The 21,311-nt window shown below is 47.2% G+C and overlaps 1 protein-coding gene across 8 annotated transcripts in view; it reads right to left on the bottom strand.

Moving 5' to 3' along the window:
• Positions 1-10,290: 10,290 nt before the first annotated feature.
• The window catches only part of LOC141978983 (zinc finger protein 565-like), a 72,233-nt gene continuing 61,212 nt past the window's right edge, over positions 10,291-21,311 (bottom strand). For 4 of the 8 annotated variants that reach the window (XM_074941428.1, XM_074941426.1, XM_074941427.1 and 1 more), the window contains 2 exons: positions 13,774-13,887; positions 10,292-13,405 (listed from right to left, as the gene is read on the bottom strand). In XM_074941428.1, the coding sequence (XP_074797529.1) occupies positions 12,618-13,405; positions 13,774-13,887 (902 nt within the window). In that variant the 3' untranslated portion in view covers positions 10,292-12,617. Of the gene's footprint in view, positions 13,406-13,773; positions 13,888-21,311 lie in introns of all 8 variants that reach the window. The other 4 variants (XM_074941429.1, XM_074941430.1, XM_074941423.1 and 1 more) reach the window with 3 other exon arrangements.

Genomic DNA, 21,311 nt, shown 5'->3' on the forward strand with positions numbered 1-21,311 from the left:
CCCTTCTATAACACTGATAGAGAGGTATGAACAGCTGTTTGCTCCCCCAGGTATTAATTGCTTGCTCTGGGTTAATTAATAAGTAAAAAGTAATTTTATTCAATATATAAAAAGTAAGATTTAAATGGTTCAAGTAATAACAGACAGAACAAAGTAAATTACCAAGCAAAATAAAACAAAAACACACCCTTTAAGTACCAAGATCTGGCGGTTCGGCACAGTGGGCTTTGAAGCCTTTTATGGCTCTACTATTGTGGAGAGGAGTTAGAGGAGAGGAAAGTGATCAGGAACAGTCAGCATGGATTCACCAAGGGCAACTCATGCCTGACTAATCTAATTGCCTTCTATGACGAGATAACTGGTTCTGTGGATGAAGGGAAAGCAGTGGACGTGTTGTTCCTTGACTTTAGCAAAGCTTTTGACACTGTCTCCCACAGTATTCTTGCCAGCAAGTTAAAGAAGTATGGGCTGGATGAATGGACTATAAGGTGGACAGAAAGCTGGCTAGATTGTCGGGCTCAACGGGTAGTGATCAATGGCTCCATGTCTAGTTGGCAGCTGGTATCAAGTGGAGTGCCCCAAGGGTCATTCCTGGGGCCAGTTCTGTTCAATATCTTCATAAATGATCTGGAGGATGGTGTGGATTGCACCCTCAGCAAGTTTGCAGATGACACTAAACTGGGAGGAGAGGTAGATACGCTGGAGGGTAGGGATAGGATACAGAGGGACCTAGACAAATTGGAGGATTGGGCCAAAAGAAATCTGATGAGATTCAACAAGGACAAGTGGAGAGTCCTGCACTTAGGAGGGAAGAATCCAATGCACCGCTACAGACTAGGGACCGAATGGCTAGGCAGCAGTTCTGCAAAAAAGGACCTAGGAGTTATTGTGGACGAGAAGCTGGATATGAGTCAACAGTGTGCCCTTGTTGCCAAGAAGGCCAATGGCATTTTGGTATGTATAAGTAGGGGCATTGCCAGCAGATCGAGGAACGTGGTCGTTCCCCTCTATTCGACATTGGTGAGGCCTCATCTGGAGTACTGTGTCCAGTTTTGTGCCCCACACTACAAGAAGGATGTAAAAAAATTGAAAAGAATTGGGGGGAGGGATAGCTCAGTGGTTTCAGCATTGGCCTGCTAAACCTAAGGTTGTGAATTCAATCCTTGAGGGGGCCATTTAGGGATCTGGGGCAAAAATTGGGGATTGGTCCTGCTTTGAGCAGGGGGTTGGACTTGATGACCTCCTGAGGTCCCTTCCAACTCTGATATTCTCTGATTCTGTGAAGGCATCCAGCAGAGGGCAACAAAAATGATTAGGGGACTGGAACACATGACTTACAAAGAGAGGCTGAGGGAACTGGGATTGTTTAGTCTGCGGAAGAGAAGAATGAGGGGGGATTTGATAGCTGCTTTCAACTACCTGAAAGGGGGTTCCAAAGACGATGGCTCTAGACTGTTCTCAGTGGTAGCAGATGACAGAACAAGGAGTCATGGTGTCAAGTTGCAGTGGGGGAGGTTTAGGTTGGACATTAGGAAAAACTTTTTCCCTAGGAGAGTGGTGAAGAACTGGAATGGGTTACCTAGGGAGGTGGTGGAATCTCCTTCCTTTGAGGTTTTTAAGGTCAGGCTTGACAAAGCCCTGGCTGGGATGATTTAGTTGGGGATTGGTGTTAGGATATAGATATTTAGGCCTGTCTGTAAAGGCCTAGACTCTAAGAATTTAGGTGTAGTCTTATCACTTAGCTAGTTATAGAGGTATAAAAGAGAGAATCAAAATCACTGTCTGCCAGTGTAAGGGCCTTCTCTTACTGTGACAGTCTGAGGCCCTGTGCTTAGGCTAAGATCTTTGGCTAAGCAGCAGAGGCAGCCATAAGCTAGGAAGCGACCGGTCACCTCCTCACATTCCAAACTAGTCACGTTGAAGTAAGGTACTATTGGGCTGTTAGGAATACAATCCTGTCCTGATAATGCCTATCGCCTCCAGAGAAAGGGAAGTGCCTAGAAGATGTAAAAGGAAACTTAGTTTGATAGCATCCTGTCTGGCAAGAACTCACTTATCAATAGCTGGGATGTGAAATCCTCACTTCTGTGTTTGTTCTATCACTGTAGTCCCCATTTCCCTATTGTTTGTCTGTATCGTCTCTGTCTGGTTCTCTGATTGTTCCTGTCTGCTGTATAATTAATTTTGCTGGGTGTAAACTAATTAAGGTGGTGGGATATAATTGGTTACATAATCATGTTACAATATGTTAGGATTGGTTAGTTAAATTTCAGGAAAATGATTGGGTAAGGTATAGCTAAGCAGAACTCAAGTTTTACTATATAGTCTGCAGTCAATCAGGAAGTGAGTGGGTGGGTGTGTGGGGTGGAAATGGGAACACGGAAAGGGGTGGGGAAATTGGAATCATGTTTGGCTAAGGGCAGGAATGGGAACAGGGACACAGGTAAGGCTCTGTGGTGTCAGAGCTGGGAAGGGGGACACTAAGGAAGGAAACTGGAATCATGCTTGCTGGAAGTTCACCCCAATAAACATTGAATTGTTTGCACCTTTGGACTTCGGGTATTGTTGCTCTCTGTTCATGTGAGAAGGACCAGGGAAGTAAGTGGGTGAAGGAATAAGCCCCCTAACAATTGGTCCTGCTTTGACCAGGGGGTTGGTCTAGATGACCTCCTGAGGTCCCTTCCAATCCTGATATTCTAGGATTCTATAACGTTAGCAGGTCCTCTCAGTGCAGGATTGGCCCAGATACCATAATATGATGGGGATTGCATTTTCCTTTTTTCTTTTTGTTCTTCCAATGGCATTTCTGTCTGTGATTTCGTTTTGCTTTGTATAACCGTGTTTTCTCCTGGATCCAATATTTAACTGAAAGAAGAAGGTCTCAGGGCACTGGATGGAAGAGGAGGCTGGGGCTAGAGCTGCTAAGAGAGTGAGAGTAGCAAGTTTTCTGTATTGTTTCCTGCCTTCTTTTTCTAGACTAGTTTCTCTTCTGCGCCAAACTTGCCCTTTTCCTATGCAAGCCTGGTTAGCTCAGTTAGTAGTGCACCAAACTTTTAATCTGAGGGACCAGAGTTCAAGTCCCTGATCAGGTAGAGAAGGGATCCTTTCCCCCTGTAGTATCCCTCAGGAGGTGTCTCTTCAGTACCCTTCTTGGTGTTACTTTTTTTTTCTTTTCAGGACTTGGCCTTTCCTAGGAAGGTCCATTTAGTGCCAGAGACTGAAGGGGCAACTTTCTCACATGCCCACTGGCCTCACAGTCTGGAGGAAGAAAGGCCTATGGGTCTACAGCAAACCACTGCATGCCGACCTGTTGAGCAAATACAGGGCTGGACAGAGGCCATTGAGGCCTTGAGCGAAGAAGGGAAAAACTGTCCACCCAGGCCCTTCCACACCAGAAGTCAACAGAACACAAGCTGTTCCCCATTTATCCCATGGAGTAAGGGCTAGCACTCCGGCCTTTGAATTCTGCAATCCGAGTTCAAGTCTCAGTTGGACCTTGGGATAGTTATTTCAGCACTTAATGCTACTGGGTGTCCCAAGGCTTTGTCTTGCTCTCTCAAATCACATGGGAGCCTGTCTTTTGCCCACTAGCTGTTGTGACTTGAGCACAAGAGGGGACATTTGATCCAGAAGGCTGGCCATGCCTGGATCCCTGAAGGTAGGGATACGAGCTCCATTTCCTCTGAGTCCTGAAGCTGGGCTGCAGCCTGGCCTAGGAGGCAGCCCTATTGGTTGACCTACTGTCAACCTAAGTCACTTGGGTGGCATTGGTGTTCCCCAGGAATGCTGAAGGGCTGGCCTAAGGGAGGGAGGCTTAATACTCCTCCCTGTCAGTCAGGGCGGAAGAGGAGGGCTGCAAGAGTGGGCAGGTTGATGAGCTGGGCCTTCTAGCGTTCGGTCGGTGACGAGGTGGGGAATGTGAACTGGGAGAGGCAGCTGCTGGCCTGTGAGGAATGGCTCGGCCAGTGGAGTAAGTGGACCTTGTCATTAGCCCAGAACGTTGTCATGCTAAAGAACTATCTTTTGGCCACAGAAAATTTCCTCAGCCATGTATTTCCCCCAGCTCCACCAGTATATTTGTTATATACCATCCCCAACATGGATAGATATAGTTGTCATTCATGTTTTAGTGTTTGAGTCCCTAAGCAGTCTCTATGTCTGCATAAAGTCTCATACCAATAAAAAATTTGTCCTCTCCGCTGTTCTGAGTCCCTGAACTGGTCTCCCTTTCTTGTAATCCATTCTCAATATAGCTTTGCACCTTCTAATTGTTTACTTTTAAAAAAGTTCTTTTTATCGAGTAACCAAAAGGTTATTTGAGACTTCAGAACGATCTTGACAAATTGGAGAAAAAGGTTTGAAGTAAATAGGATGAAATTCAATAATGACAAACGCAAAGTACTCCACTTAGGAAGGAATAATCAACTGCACAAATGCACAATGGGAAATGACTGTCGAACAAGGAGTACTGCAGACAGGGGTCTGGGCTCATAGTGAATCACAAACTAAATGTGGGTCAACAATGTAACACTGTTGCCAAAAAAGCAAACCTCATTCTGGGATGGGTCAGCAGGGGAGTTGTAAGCAAGACAGAAGAAGTAATTCTTCCTCTCTACTCAGTACGGATAAGGCCTCAACTGGTGCAACCCCAGCCCCGTCTCTTACATTATGACGGCAATATTTATGAGTTCATGACTGCGATATCCACAGAGGTGTGAAGTCACATTCCGATAGGCTGCAGGGCAGATGTTTTCAGGTGACTTACAGGCCCGTGATGTTGTGTCTCTACACGTGAGCAGAGGGCAGGGCTATTAATGGTGCAGAAACATACAGAAGCAGGCATAGGCACAGACTCCGTGGGGCTCTGGGGCTGGAGCACCCATGGGAAAAATATGGGGGGTGCTCTGCACCCACCAGCAGCTCCCCGACCCCCCCGCATCATCTCACCTCTGCCTGCGCTCTGCCTCTGCGTCCTCCCCTGAGTGTGCCGAGTGTGAGGGGGCTTATTCCTTCACCCACTTCCTTCCCTGGTCCTTCTCGCATGAACAGAGAGCAACAATACCCGAAGTCCAAAGGTGCAAACAATTCGATGTTTATTGGGGTGAACTTCCAGCAAGCATGATTCCAGTTTCCTTCCTTAGTGTCCCCCTTCCCAGCTCTGACACCACAGAGCCTTACACCTGTGTCCCTGTTCCCATTCCTGCCCTTAGCCAAACATGATTCCAATTTCCGCACCCCTGTTCCCATTTCCCACCCACACACCCACCCACTTCCTGATCGACTGCAGACTATATAGTAAACCTGAGTTCTGCTTAGCTCTACCTTAACCAATCATTTTCCTGAAATTTAACTAACCAATCCTAACATATTGTAACATGATTATGTAACCAATTATATCCCACCACCTTAATTAGTTTACACCCAGCAAAATTAATTATACAGCAGACAGGAACAATCACAGAACCAGACAGAGATGATACAGAACAACAATAGCAAAGTGACAGGTTTCAGAGTAGCAGCCGTGTTAGTCTGTATTCGCAAAAAGAAAAGGAGGACTTGTGGCACCTTAGAGACTAAGCAATTTATTTGAGCGTAAGCTTTCGTGAGCTACAGCTCACTTCATCGGATGCATTCAGTGGAAAATACAGTGGGGAGATTTATATACACACAGAACATGAAAAAATGGGTGTTTATCATGCACACTGTAAGGAGAGTGATCACTTAAGATGAGCTATTACCAGCAGGAGAGTGGGGAGGGGGGAGAAAACCCTTTGTAGTGATAATTCAGGTGGGCCATTTCCAGCAGTTAACAAGAATGTCTGAGGAATAGCGGGGAGGGGGGGGAATAAACAAGGGGAAATACTTTTACTTTGTGTAATGACTCAACCGCTCCCAGTCTCTATTCAAGCCTAAGTTAATTGTATCCAATTTGCAAATTAATTCCAATTCAGCAGTCTCTCGTTGGAGTCTGTTTTCGAAGTTTTTTTGTTGAAAAATTGCCACATCCCAGCTATTGATAAGTGAGTTCTTGCCAGACAGGATGCTATTAAACTAAGTTTCCTTTTACGTTTTCTAGACACTTCCCTTTCTCTGGAGGTGATAGGCATTATCAGGACAGGATTGTATTCCTAACAGCCCTATAGCACCTTACTTCAATGTGACTAGTTTGGAATGTGAGGAGGTAACTGGTCGCTTCCCAGCTTATGGCTGCCTCTGTTGCTTAGCCCTAAGAACAGGGCCTCAGACTGTCACAGGAAGAGAAGGCCCTTACACTGGAAGACTGTGATTTTGATTCTTTCTTTTATACCTCTAACTAGCCAAGTGATAAGAATACACCTAAATTCTTAAGAGTATAGGCCTTTACAGACAGGCCTGAATATTTATATCCTAACACCGTGTGCCCTCTTTTTCCCCCTGGCTCCCAGCGCTTTCCGCCACAAAACAGCTGTTTCACGTGGCAAGCACTGAGAGGGAGCGAGGAGGTGGGGGAACGTGGCATGCTCAGGGGAGGAGGCAGGGCCAGGGCAGGGATTTTGGGGGGGGGGGCCAATAGGGGCTGGTTGGGGGTGGAGTTGGGAGGGGACTTTGGGGAAGGGGTTGGAAGTGGGGCAGGGGTGGGGCCAGGCGTGGGAGGGCACGAGCACTCACTGGCGCTGGGGGAAGTTGGTGCCTATGGAAGCAGGGGCCAGCAGTTACTAGACATGCTCTGTGTGTGATTCTGATGCTGTGTAGGCATTAACTATTGGGGGTAATTTACCCAGCAGGCCACTTCCTGTTTATTCACTTGATATCTAAGCAATCAGGTGGGGGAAGGACTGTTAATAAATATATCAGAGTGGTCACCAACTCTTGCTGGCACTGACAATTTCCCCCAAAATACTTAATTAACTTTAGGAAAAATAAATATGCAGATAGTCATGTCCAAATCATTGTAATTTATTTATGTGGGATTTTTTCTTTTTTGGCATAATAAAAATGATGTACAGTTGTTGCGATTCTTTACTGGACGTAAATAGAATAGAAACAAAACTAAGGGTGCTTTGCATGGTCTTGTCTTTTCTCTTGTTGTTTCTTTTGCTTTTGTTGTTGTTGTTTTTTAAAGACTTGCTAGCTACTAAATCTGCCGTGAAAAGTGATATTAAGAAACAGACAAATATCACTTTCACAGCAGCAGATTTATTCAGCCCTGGCAAGCCCGGGGACAAATTAAGTCCTGGATGGGGGAGGTGGATATGGAGGCAGCAGGGGCCAGGGGCGATGGGGCCCTGGGGGAGGCAGCAGAAGCCATGGGAGTTGTAGGGTGAGCTCTGGGCCAGAGCCCACCACTGCACAGCCTGGGAAAGGAGCCTGAAGCCCCATGGCTGGAGCTGGCCACTGGCCATCCCAGAGCTGAAGCCCGATTTCACTGCCCCCAGGAAGGTGGGGAACTCACTGGCTGCCTTCTCTTCCAGCTTGTGTGTCTCCAGAGGGAGGCAGGGCCCAACCACTGCTGGTGGCCCTGGGGGAGGTGCTGCTGTCCCCCCCATCGCTGCCTAGGAGGATGTGGCTGTGAGAAAAGCACCTGGTGGGATACGGGTGTGTGATTCCCGCAGAGGGCAGGTGTGAATGCGGACTGGCTGCCTGGGTACAGAGCATGGCCGATACTCTGTGGGTGTGAGGACATTTGGGGGCATATTGAGGGTATGGGAGGAGGGGTATGGGGGCACAGCGAGTCAGGGAAAATAGAGCTGTGAGGGGGATTATGGAAGCCAAGGGGGATTTGGGGGGAAGAGGGTTATTAGGTGGATTATTGGAGAAATGGGTGGTAAATGGGGTGTCCATGGAGCAGTTCACACAGGAGCTGGGCACCGTCCCTCTCCACCAGGCTCCTCACCCCAGCATTAGGGCTGCATGAGATACAAGCTGCTCCCTCCCTATTCCCCATCAAGGAGCTCCCTGATCCCAGTAATGGGGTTAGGGGGATTACAGGCTGGCAGAAGGTCGGGGGTGAGGATTAGGGTTTGGATGTAGTTTCACCAACTCAATCCATTCAAAAATCATAAATCGGTCCCCTCCTCCTCTGCCCCCAAATGAGATTTTAATCCCATGGAGTTTGGAGTCCGTTTGTTTCCTGCACAGTGACAGCAGCACCAGCTCGCTGCCCCTCTGGAGCCAGGTCATACTCAGCTCCCCAGGGAAATGCTCTGCTATGCTTCAGATCGGGGGGTGACCCCCTGCCTTCTGTCACTGACCTGGACTGGGAGATTTCTGACACCTCTGGGTGCAGAGGGAGACCTGAGGCATGAAACACCTAGAGATAATTCCTATCTCAGTAAGGGGGATGTAGGCCCCTTGTGGGAGCTGCTATGGCCTCACTTCAGGCAGGAGAGAGAGCTAACCCCCTTCGTGGGGCCATCACCCCAGTCACCCCACGTGTGACTCTGTTAAACCCCAATGGATCAGCATCGGCACCTGGAGAGCGGGAGGAAGAATATTAGCTCCCAAAGCTTGATCGTTCTGCAGTGATCCTAGTCACCCTGCAGTGGGCTAGCAGGGTTTACAGGTACAGGAGACGAGCGAAGGCTGCATAGCCTGTCGACGTGCTTCATTCCCCAGAGGGGATCAGTCCTGGGATCCTGGCAGCCTGTCTCTCTGAGGCTGTGTCTACACTGGCAGAGTTACAGCACCAGGAGTTACAGTGCTGCTCAGAGAGCGCTGAAGGGAAACCGCTGTTGTGTGTTCACACTGTCAGCTGCCTGCACAATAGTGTGTTCACACTTGCGGCACTTGCTGCGGTATTTGGAGCAGTGCACTCTAGGCAGCTGTCCCACTGAGCATCTCTTCCTCTTCTGCCGCTAAGAGTTGTGGGAAGGTGGAGGGGGTCACGGGGCATCCCGGGACCTGTCCCAATGCCCCGTGATGCCTTGCTTCCCATCCCACCAATCCCTGTGCTTCCGTCCACATTTGGCGCCATCTTTCAATGGTTGGTGTACTGCGCGCTCTGCCTCTTCGGGCAGCAGGAATGGATCCCGCACTGTTGACCAATATGCTGCTCCCTCTTACAGACACATCATGAGTGGCAGTGGAGTGATTCCTTAAACTACAAAGGCAAGAGGAGTTCGACATTGATCTCACCCTACGTACTAGCTGTGACATGAGATTGCTTGTGGCATTCACAGAGGTGCTGACCACAGTGGAACGCCGCTTTTGGGCTCAGGAAACAAGCACTGAGTGGTGGGACCACATCGTCATGCACATCTGGGATGACGAGCAGTGGTTGCTTTTGGATGGGGAAAGCCACATTCATGGGACTCTGTGATGAGCTCGCCCCAACCCTGCAGCACAAGGACACGAGAATGAGAGCTGCCCTGTTATTGGAGAAGTGCGTGGCAATTGCACTGTGGAAGCTGGCTATTCCAGACTGCTACCAATCGGTTGCTGATCAGTTTGAGGTGGGAAAGTCGACCGATGGACATGTGTTGACAAAAGTGTGCAGGACCATTAATTGCATCCTGCTCTGAAAGACTGTGACTCTGGGCAATGTGCGCGACATTGTGGATGGCTTCGCACAAATGGGCTTCCCTAACTGCGGAGGGAGATAGATGACACACATATTCCAATTCTGGCACCAGACCACCTAGTCACGGAGTACATTTACCAGAAGGGGTACTTCTCTATGGTTCTCCAGGCATTTGTGGATCACCGTGGGCATTTTACGGACATTAATGCAGGCTGACCCGGTAAGGTGCATGACGCATTCATCTTTCGGAACACTGGCCTGTTCAGGAAGCTGGAAGCAGAGACTTTCTTCCTGGAGCAGGAGATCACCGTAGGGAAGTCAAAATGTCCACTGTGATTTTAAGAGACCCTGTCTACCCCTTAATGCCATGGCTTATGAAGCCATACACGGGGCACTTTGACAGCAGCAAGGAGCGGTTCTACAACAGGCTGAGCAAGCGCAGAATGACTGTTGAGTGTGCTTTTGGCCGTTTATTTGTGAAGGGAAGGGTGAAAGCTTCACTCAGGGCTGGACCACAAAGGCTCAGCACCTGGAGGCTGAATTTGAACAGCCAGAGACCAGGGCTATTAGAGGGGTGGAGCGCGGGGCCATAAGGATCAGGGATACCTTGAAGCAGCAATTTGAAGCTGAAAGCCACGAATATTTGTTGCTACGCACAGGAGTGCAGTGCTTGTAATGTTAGGGGGGGATTGTGATTGGTGGAGACAATGCACTGTGACGGTTTAAGAAAATTGCCTATTGCTTTGCAGGGCTCTGTTTGCTTTCAGTTAATGGAACGAAGATGGCTTTCAAACCAAAACCATTCTTTTATTAAAAATCAACCACCGGAGGAGAGACAAACAAAAACACATCAGCACTGTAGGGGATGGGTAAAAGGTTACACATCTTGTTTCAAGTAATTTTCCTCTTAACAGCAGATTTATTTTAAAATTTATCAAAATGAATTCCATTTGAAATAGAAATAATTACAGTCCAGACTGGGTCTCTATTCTCATACATGCTATTTCTCTCACCTATTCCCCCACTCTGATTCCTTTGGAGTGAGGTTTTAATTTCAGGATTAGCCACCATTTCCAATACAGTAGGAGGGGGCAGGGAGAGAATGAGAAGAAAATGTGAATCATATTGTAACACTGAAAAGTTTACACTAATTACATTAACTTCATGTTTAATTTCATTGTCGTTGGTAACAACTTATTCAAAGATTACAAAATATAAACCTTTTGGGCAGTTTTCTCTTAATTCCCATTTCTACCCAGTGAGCTTTGTATGAAGTCACATTCTACAATAACCTAGGAGCCTTCCATTCCTCTGAGTTCATGTCTCCCAGGGTTGTCTCCCAGAAGTGTGGGTGGAAGGGGTCTCTCACTACATGGGAAGGTTGCATCATAAGAAAAACCACCTGTGCTCTATTTTCACACTTTCTAATATTCCACAGTAGCAGGAGGTGGAGAAGTGATACAAATGCGTTAGACTCAAGAGCAAAACTAAGAGACCAAACCACAGACTGGACTCAGCATTCATGTATCCTGCAGTCTGAACTTGGAATCTGATACACTCCCTCATTGGCTACCATCATTTTCTCAGCATGGAAGTGCTTCTTGTCCAACAAGGAAGCCAGATTGGGATCCATAGGCATGGAATGGCTCTGAAGGAATCAGGTGAAAAAGACAGTTGTTCCCAGTTTAATCACGGCATCCTTTAGGAGTGTGATCAATGCCACTTAACTAGGGAGCAGCGTTCTAAAAATAGTTTACCTGGGCCACAGGTCACCATAGCGTCCATCACTGGGGTGAAAATCAACCACTCGTACCTGCAATTTCTATCTGAGTTCTTGTCTACTCCAAGTAAGGTGAAAGATTTATTTTACACTTCTCTGATGTAGAATCCTTCACCAACCGTATAACATACCAGTAGCGATAGTGAGGTATAACTCCCTCCAAAATGCACCTTTATTTCTTTAATCTGGTGGCACGGGTTTAAATTAGGGACTAAATTCAGCTGTGTCTTAGAATCCCTGTAAGACACCAAAAGTCAGGTAGCTATTAACAATAGGTATCTTTCTGCAGCTCTATCACATTCAACATGGATTTCATTTTCTACACATTTGCAACATCTCCCAGGGGTGAGCTGAACAGAAATGTCCATTTTTCTCATTCCTACCTAGCTAGGGATTGCATTTCCCAAATAATAGACAACATGCACCTGATTAGGAAGGAGATATCTTCAGGAGCCATCTCCTGCAGGGCCTGGGTCACAACTGCTTTGGGAGCCAGATGCATGGGTATTTTGCTTAGTCCCAAGTCATTTACCAGGGAATTCTCTTCCCAGCCCTTTAGAAAAAATATTGACCTAACCAACTGAACAACAGGGGGATTGGGATAGTGATGGGGAATAAGGGAATCCCTCTGACTTACCCTATCTTCTTCTGTTGTTACAGAGGGCGAAATGACATTTTTCTCTATCCCTGCCCTGTTCCTGGTCTTTGTTATAGTTCAATATATTTTAAGTGACGAAAATGGTGGTAAAAATATCTGCTCTCCAGCACAACCTGAAGCAACATCAGAGCAACTGCGAATGAAACAATTTGTTCCCAAAGGGGGAACCTGATGACTAACAATTGCTTTGAAATGGGGGAACAGTATAACTGGGATGCTCAGGGTTTGTTTAGACGAGGAAAAGTAATGGAGTTTAGGTCAGGCCAAGGGGAAAGCTAATGCCAACCACTGCACCTGGGCTGTATCTGCTCTACAACTATAATTGTCTTTTTACACCAAGATCACTAACTTGAGCTGCCAACGCCATGTACAGTCCTAGTGGATGTACGGCACGGGTAGTTTTTGCCTCAGTGTAGCTTGTTGGGATCAAACCTCTCTCCCCCACCTGGAGCTGATGAAGATTCCTGGCTGGAGGGACACACTCCTACGACTCAAAAGGAAAGGAGTTGATAGAAAAGATCACAGGACTGACCCCAAAGAAGGGTGAGCTGCAAAAGGCAGAAGCAGGCAACTCCTCTGGGGGAGCTGAGAGACCACGGTGAAGATGGTGCGAAGATCACTCTGTGGGAATTAGCAAATATGATTTTTTTTTTTTTTTAAAGAAAAATCTTTGGCCAGCCCTAGTCAAGGCATTTATTATAGTTCTCTCTCATGTGGATTTTATGATGTCTAAGAAGGATTGAGCTCTGATTGAAGCTTTTCCTGCACACAGAGCACATGTAGGGCCTCTCGCCTGTGTGGATCCTACGATGCGTGATCAAGTCAGAGCTCTGATTGAAGCTTCTCCCACACTCAGAGCAGGCATAGGGCATCTCTCCTGTGTGGATTTTCTGATGTGAGATGAGGGCTGAAGTATGAATGAAGCATTTCCCACATTCAGAGCATTCATAAGGTTTCTCACCTGTGTGGATTTTCTGATGTCTGATAAGGTTTGAGCTCTGATTGAAGCTTTTCCCACACTCAGGGCACGTGTAGGGTTTCTCTCCAGTGTGGGTTCTCCAATGTCTGATTAGGGTATAGCTCTGACTGAAGCTTTTCCCGCAGTCAGAACACATGTAGGGTCTCTCTCTTCTGTGGATTATCTGATGTGTGAAAAGGTCTGAGCTCCCACTGAAGCTTTTCCCACACTCATGGCATGTGTAGGATGTCTCTTCCAAATTGATTCTGTCGCATGTAATAAGGTCTGAGTGGCTACTGAAGTTTTCCTCTGGCATCTGCTGAGTCTCAAAGGCTTTTGCTTGTTCTGGGAGTGCACAACTCCCGGAAACATTCCCTTTGGATCTTCCTGATAATGTCCCATGTGGGTCTAGTGGCTCAGCATCTTCCTGCTGGGGTTTCTCCTCCTCATTCTCACTCACTATCCCATCACCTGATGGGAGATAGAAAGAATCCAGACATAGGTCACTCTCTGTGCCGGAGAGAAAGGAAATCTCAGAGACAGGAATAGAGAAAGGCATGAACAAACCAAAATATGTGCAGGAGAGATCAAACATATAAGGAGCTGATTTCCCCCAAACCTCTCCCCAGAGGAGAGAGGAAGGGATCAGTTTTGGTCTGCATCTCACCAGAACACTCAGGGGAAAGCGAGATCGGGGAGGGACCTGCTGCCAGTTTTCAGTCAGGATAGGTGGGAAGCCATGAGTGACATCTGCCTAATGATTCCACATCTTCAGGGAACACTCCTGAACTTGGAGAGCTCACAAGGTCTTTGTAGGGCATCCCAAATGTTTCCTGTATTCACAGACAGTTTTTGGGTTGGTTTAACCAATTCCCTACCTGTGCAGGCAGCTCTCGGGAGCACTTCTTTCTCAGAGCAGTGGGGGCCTGGGACCCACGGCTCTTCCCCTCGTTCCAGCTGCGAGATCACATCAGGTTTGGAAACTGGAAACCCTACTCCAGGCAAAGAAAACAAGGGAGGTCAGTGGAATTTGTGGGATACTTGTCACAAGGAATATTCCATGGTTTTAACCCCAGCTTATTTTTAAGCAGTAACATCCCAAGACCAGCTGCCTTGGCTCAAAGTGGCAGGAGATTTATTATTATAGGTTTCAGAGTAGCAGTCGTGTTAGTCTGTATCCGCAAAAAGAAAAGGAGGACTTGTGGCACCTTAGAGACTCACAAATTTATTTGAGCATAAGCTTTTGTGAGCTACAGCTCACTTCATCAGATACATTATTATTATAAATCATATTTGTGACAAAGTGGGACCGTTCTTAATGTTTCCTCTGAATACTGTAGGGGTGCCTCAGTTTCCCCTATGCATTTCGTAAGTCTCTAGGTGGTGGGATAAGGGAGTGTAATTGTTGCAGAGCAAGGGGCCAGTATACATAAATGGCCGACACTCTGTCTCCTACCAACCGATGGCCTGGGCCCTTCCCCCCTGCAAGGTGATAGCTAAAGGGTTGGAGAACAAAGGAATCAGGTGACCCCCTGTCCTGGGAAAGGGACAAATCCCAGAGGAGGAGGAGCTGGAGGGTGAGTCAGTTTGGGCTGGCTGGGGATGAGGAGTGAAGTGCAGACATGGTTGTTTGGCTCACTGCCCCCCAAAATGAACCCATCTGAGGGGTCTTGTTCTCTGTACCTACAAGCTCTGTTTTAGACCATGTTCCTGACATCTAATAAACCTCTGTTTTACTGGTGGCTAAGAGTCATGTCTGACTGCGAAGTTGGGGGGCAGGACCCTCTGGCTTCCCCAGGACCCTGCCTGGGCGGACTCGCTGTGGGAAGCGCACGGAGGGGCAGAGGATGCTGAATGCTCTGAGGTCAGACCCAGGAAGGTGGAAGCTGTGTGAGCTTCTTGCCCTGAAGACAGTCTGCTCACAGAGAGGAGACTTCACCAGAGTCCTGACTGGCTTCATAGGGAGCAGTTCCAGAGCATCACCCAGGGACTCCGTGACAATATTCATTACCTTAGTGCCTAAGGACCAATTAAAAGTGGGTCCCCATTGTGCTAGGCAAAGTACGAACACAGAATAGTAGATGGCCCATGCCCTGAAAAATTTACAATCTAAATAGACAAGACAGACACAAAATGGGGGAAGGGGTAGAACCCACTGTTAGAATATATATATGTATATATAGCCCTGCTTGTAAAGCCTATACTTTAAGAACTGAGGTGTATTTTTATCACTTAGCTAGTTACAGGGGGTATAAAAACAAAGAATCAAAATTACAGTCTGCCTGTGTATGGGCCTTCTCTCACTAAGATAGTCTGAGGGCTTGTTTTTAGGCTAAGGACTTTGGCTAAGCAGCAGGGGCAGCCATAAGCTGGGAAGCGTATGGTCACATCGTCACATCACTTTCCAAGTGAGCCTTGAGTGGGCCTGACTGTTATAAAAAACCAGTCAGCTGCAAACCAGGGGAGCGGCGAACAGCAGAGAGACTAACAGAGGGAGTTTGCCTGGGAGTTCGCCCGGGGAGAGCCCACTGAGGCTTACATCTTGCTGGCTTCTCTAAGTAGTTACTACAACTCCTGACGAAGCTCGTAGAAGGAAGGTAATATGGATGGGGAGCGTTCAGCTGTTGTGACCGGCACTGGATGTGCCATGTTTGTCTTTCTTCCAGAGGACAGAAGTGACTTTGTCTGTACAAAGTGCAAGCTGGTCTCCATATTGGAAGAGAAGGTTCAAGGTCTGAAGAAACAAGTATCGACCCTGTGTTGCATAAGAGAAACTGAAGATTTCCTGGACAGACATCAGGATATGCTTCTACGGAACAACATTCTGAACATTCAGAGCAGGCTGCATTGCGGGGACAGGAGGACGGTGAAGAAATTTGGCAGCATGTGACCTCCAGAAGAAGAAAGGGGAGCGTCCACGTACCAGCAGCGCAGATACAGGTAAGCAACCATTTCCATGTTATCTCCACAGGTGCTACTGCGAAGAGTGCACTAGATGATACATCTGAGGGAAGGGAACAGAAGGAGACTCCGCTGATTGGAAGGCATGAGATGCACTGTCCTAGGGATGGGGGTTCCAGGACCACCGCCCTGACCAGAAGCCTGGGAAACAAGCAGGGAGAACTGGAAGTCCTGGCAAAGTCAAGGAATTATGATGTGATTGGAATAACAGAGACTTGGTGGGATAACTCACATGACTGGAGTACTGTCATGGATGGATATAAACTGTTCAGGAAGGAGAGGCAGGGCAGAAAAGGTGGGGGAGTAGCACTGTATGTAAGGGAGCAGTATGACTGCTCAGAGCTCAAGTATGAAACTGCAGAAAAACCTGAGTGTCTCTGGATTAAGTTTAGAAGCGTGTGTGAGCAACAAGGGTGATGTCATGGTGGGAGTCTGCTATATACTACCGGACCAGGGGGATGAGCTGGACGAGGCTTTCTTCCAGCAACTAACAGAAGTTACTAGATTGCAGGCCCTGGTTCTCATGGGAGACTTCAATCACCCTGATATGTGCTGGGAGAGCAATACAGCAGTGCACAGACAATCCAGGAAGTTTTTGGAAAATGTAGGGGACAATTTCCTGGTGCAAGTGCTGGAGGAACCAACTAGGGGCAGAGCTCTTCTTGACCTGCTGCTCACAAACCGGGAAGAATTAGTAGGGGAAGCTAAAGTGGATGGGAATCTGGGAGGCAGTGACCATAAGATGGTTGAGTTTAGGATCCTGACACAGGGAAGAAAGGAGAGCAGCAGAATACGGACCCTGAACTTCAGAAAAGCAGACTTTGACAACCTCAAGGAACTGATGGGCAGGATCCCCTGAGAAAATAATATGAGGGGGAAAGGAGTCCAGGAGAGCTGGCCGTATTTTAAAGAATCCTTATTGAGGTTACAGGGACAAACCATCCTGCTGTGTAGAAAGAATAGTAAATACGGCAGGCGACCAGCTTGGCTTAACAGTGAAATCCTTGCTGATCTTAAACACAAAAAAGAAGCTTACAAGAAGTGGAAGATTGGACAAATGACCAGGGAGGAGTATAAAAATATTGCTCGGGCATGCAGGAGTGAAATCAGGAGGGCCAAATCACACCTGGAGTTGCAGCTAGCAAGAGATGTTAAGAGTAACAAGAAGGGTTTCTTCAGGTATGTTAGCAACAAGAAGAAAGTCAAGGAAAGTGTGGGCCCCTTACTGAATGAGGGAGGCAACCTAGTGATGTGGAAAAAGCTAATGTACTCAAGGCTTTTTTTGCCTCTGTCTTCACAAACAAGGTCAGCTCCCAGACTGCTGCACTGGGCAGCACAGCATGGGGAGGACGTGACCAGCCCTCTGTGAAGAAAGAAGTGGTTTGGGACTATTTAGAAAAGCTGGGCGTGCACAAGTCCATGGGGCTGGATGCGCTGCATCCGAGAGTCCTAAAGGAGTTGGCGGATGTGATTGTAGAGCCATTGGCCATTATCTTTGAAAACTCATGGCAATCGGGGGAGGTCCTGGACGACTGGAAAAAGGCTGATGTAGTGCCCATCTTTAAAAAAGGGAAGAAGGCGGATACTGGAAACTACAGGCCAGTCAGCCTCACCTCAGTCCCTGGAAAAATCATGGAACAGGTCCTCAAGGAATCAATTCTGAAGCACTTAGAGGAGAGGAAAGCGATCAGAAACAGTCAGCATGGATTCACCAAGGGCAAGTCATGCCTGACTAATCTAATTGCCTTCTATGACAAGATAACTGGTTCTGTGGATGAGGGGAAAGCAGTGGATGTGTTGTTCCTTGACTTTAGCAAAGCTTTTGACACGGCCTCCCACAGTATTCTTGCCAGCAAGTTAAAGAAGTATGGGCTGGATGAATGGACTATAAGGTAGACAGAAAACTGGCGAGATTGTCAGGCTCAACGGGTAGTGATCAATGGCTCCATGTCTAGTTGGCAGCTGGTATCAAGTGGAGTGCCCCAAGGGTCATTCCTGGGGCCAGTTTTGTTCAATATCTTCATAAATGATCTGGAGGATGGTGTGGATTGCACCCTCAGCAAGTTTGCAGATGACACTAAACTGGGAGGAGAGGTAGATACGCTGGAGGGTAGGGATAGGATACAGAGGGCCCTAGACAAATTGGAGGATTGGGACAAAAGAAATCTGATGAGGTTCAACAAGGACAAGTGCAGAGTCCTGCACTTAGGACGGAAGAATCGAGTGCACCGCCACAGACTAGGGACCGAATGGCTCGGCAGCAGTTCTGCGGAAAAGGACCTAGGGGTTACAGTGGACGAGAAGCTGGATATGAGTCAACAGTGTGCCCTTGTTGCCAAGAAGGCCAATGGCATTTTGGGATGTATATGTAGGGGCATTGCCAACAGATCGAGGAACGTGATCGTTCCCCTCTATTTGACATTGGTGAGGCCTCATCTGGAGTACTGTGTCCAGTTTTGGGCCCCACACTACAAGAAGGATGTGGAAAAATTGGAAAGAGTCCAGCGGAGGGCAACAAAAATGATGAGGGGACTGGAACACATGACTTATGAGGAGAGGCTGAGGGAACTGGGATTGTTTAGTCTGCGGAAGAGAAGAGTGAGGGGGGATTTGATAGCTGCTTTCAACTACCTGAAAAGGGGGTTCCAGAGAGGATGGATCTAGACTATTCTCAGTGGCAGCAGATGACAGAATGAGGAGTAATGGTCTCAAGTTGCAGTGGGGGAGGTTTAGGTTGGATATTAGGAAAAACTTTTTCACTAGGAGGGTGGTGAAACACTGGAATGCGTTACCTAGGGAGGTGGTGGAATCTCCTTCCTTAGCTATTTTTAAGGTCAGGCTTGACAAAGCCCTGGCTGGGATGATTTAGTTGGGATTGGTCCTGCTCTGGGCAGGGGGTTGGACTAGATGACCTCCTGAGGTCCCTTCCAACCCCGATATTCTGATTCTAAACCAGTCACACTGAAATAAGGTAGTATTGGGTTGTTAGGAAGACGATCCTGTCCAGATAGTGCCCATCACCACCAGATAAAGAAACAGATCATAAGATGGTTAAAGAAAACTTAGTTTGATAGCACCCTGTCTGGCAAAAAATCACTTATCAATGGTTGTGGTTTTGAAACCCTCATTTCTCTGTTGTTTTATCTTTTTGGCCACCACTTTTCTATTGTTAATCTGTCTGGTTCTCTAATTGTTTCTGTCTGCTGTATAATTAATTTTGCTAGGTGTAAGTTAATTAGGGTAGTGGGATATAATTGGTTAGAGAATTATGTTACAATATGTTAAGATTGGTTAGTTAAAATTCAGTAAAATGACTGGTTAAGGTATACCTGAGAATTTTAAATCGGAGAGGGAAGGGAAATTGGAATCATAAGAGTATCAGGGTTGGAAGGGACCTCAGGAGGTCATCTAGTCCAACCCCCCTGCTCAAAGCAGGACCAATCCCCAATTTTTGCCCCAGATCCCTAAATGGCCCCCTCAAGGATTGAACTCACAACCCTGGGTTTAGCAGGCCAATGCTCAAACCACTGAGCTATCCCTCTCCGCATGTTTGTTACGGGGGGGAACAGGAACGGGGAACAGGGACACAGGCAAGGCTGCGGCGTCAGACCTGGGAAGGGAACACTGGGGAACAGACTCTATCGGAGTAGAGAGATAAACCCAACTGGTGTGAAGGTCTTCAGAATATGCTTGCTTGGAAACTAATCCCAATAAACATCACATTATCTGCACTTCGGACTTCTGGGCTTTTGCTGCTTGCTGTCTGTGTGACAAGAACCAGGAAAGTGGGAGGCCCTCTAACAAAACTGACATGACCTGATAACGAAGAGGTAAGCCTTGAAGGAAGGTTTTAATACACTTTGGAACTGATCAGGGATTCCCATGAGGACTGATGAGGGGGCGATGGTAAATACGCACTTAGATCCTTTGCTTGTTTTATATCTTTTCCCCACTAGGCACACTGTCATGGATCCATAGTTTCCTTTCACTGTGCCTGTCCATTTGTCTTCACTCCAGCAGAGCTCCCTGCATCTGCGAGCCCAGTTCTTCCTGCTCCCAAAAACATAATGAGTCCATGTATGCTTCACTCAGCCAAGCAGAGATTCTCCCCATGGACAATTATTCCCTTGTCTCTGTCAGGTATTCCATTGATCTAGGTTGGTCCCAGCCAGTCCTTAATGACCCATTCATATCACCCCATGACAGCTCCATGAGAAAACACCTCATGTCTCCTGCTCTTTATAATCATAGCAATACCAATCACAGAGGGAAACTCAAGTGTGTATTGGCATCATAGAATTATCACCAAAATTCCAACCTCTATTTTACACACACACACACACACACACACGCACTGCTCACAGCCCTTGGAGAGAAAGCAAAGCACAGGAACTGGACGTTAGTCCAGTGAACACAGTGGAGGACAAGCTGCAATCCTCAAACCCTGGTCAAAAAGGAGAGGCATGTGGGTCCCTAGCCATAGAGAGGGGCTGACTAGAGGCCTGATACCGGAGAGGGCATTCCTTGAGCAGACCATGGAGGCAAGACAAAGGCTTAGCACCCCAGAACTGTGACATTGCAAAAGCACATTTTGGGGAATGAGGAAATCTAGTGATCCAGGTGAAATGGGAGGGAGAATTAAACTCCCCCACTGTGTGGAGAAGGTTGGGGAAATAAACACTAAAATTCAGGAGCAACAGCCTCTAATTCTTCTGGAAAAGGAGAATGTAAGAAACAAGAACTAGGCCACACAATCTCAGGAGGGACAGGCTCAAAGATCCAAGGAGCCTTGTGGAAAGACAGCTAGTGGCTGATACAGATGGAGAGAGGGGAGACAAGACTCTCTCCAAACTCTCACTCCTGTTGACCCTGACCTGATTTTATGATCTATGGCCTAGTCTCGTGTCTTGTGGGCAATTTTATACTCGCTAGAGGTAAAATGTCATTATCAGAGTATTGTTTATTAGCTTGGAACATATGTGGAGGGGCAAGGAGGTGAACAGAAATAAATGGGTTATTAAGCTTTCTACGGTTAAGGGCCTTATATTAGGTTGAGGCTTCGTGGGAGTAGTTATGCTGAAGTCTGGGATTTACTCCCGGAATAGGTCTAAGGAGAGAGTCCCAAGTTAGATATTTTGCACCCTCATTTTGAGAGACTAACGAGGAACCACAAACAGGTGCAATACACCACAGGATTCTGAAAGAAGGAAGTTTGGGGCGGGCTTTAGCAATTAGATTGCTATGCAGTATCTCAGCAGTTGGACTGCATTCATATATTGGAATTATTAATAAATAAGTGATGTAAATCATGTGTATTAATGCTTAATGCTTAATTATGGACTTCCTAAAGGCCATGTATGGGTTGGGGCAGCTATTGACATTCTTGTAATCAGAGTAAAGGAGCAGATATGGTATACAGCCATCCTACTGCCATAAGGAAGCGGATAAAATACCT

This window comes from Natator depressus, chromosome 28 (assembly GCF_965152275.1).
Source record: "Natator depressus isolate rNatDep1 chromosome 28, rNatDep2.hap1, whole genome shotgun sequence".
In the NCBI taxonomy this organism is placed as follows: domain Eukaryota; kingdom Metazoa; phylum Chordata; order Testudines; family Cheloniidae; genus Natator; species Natator depressus.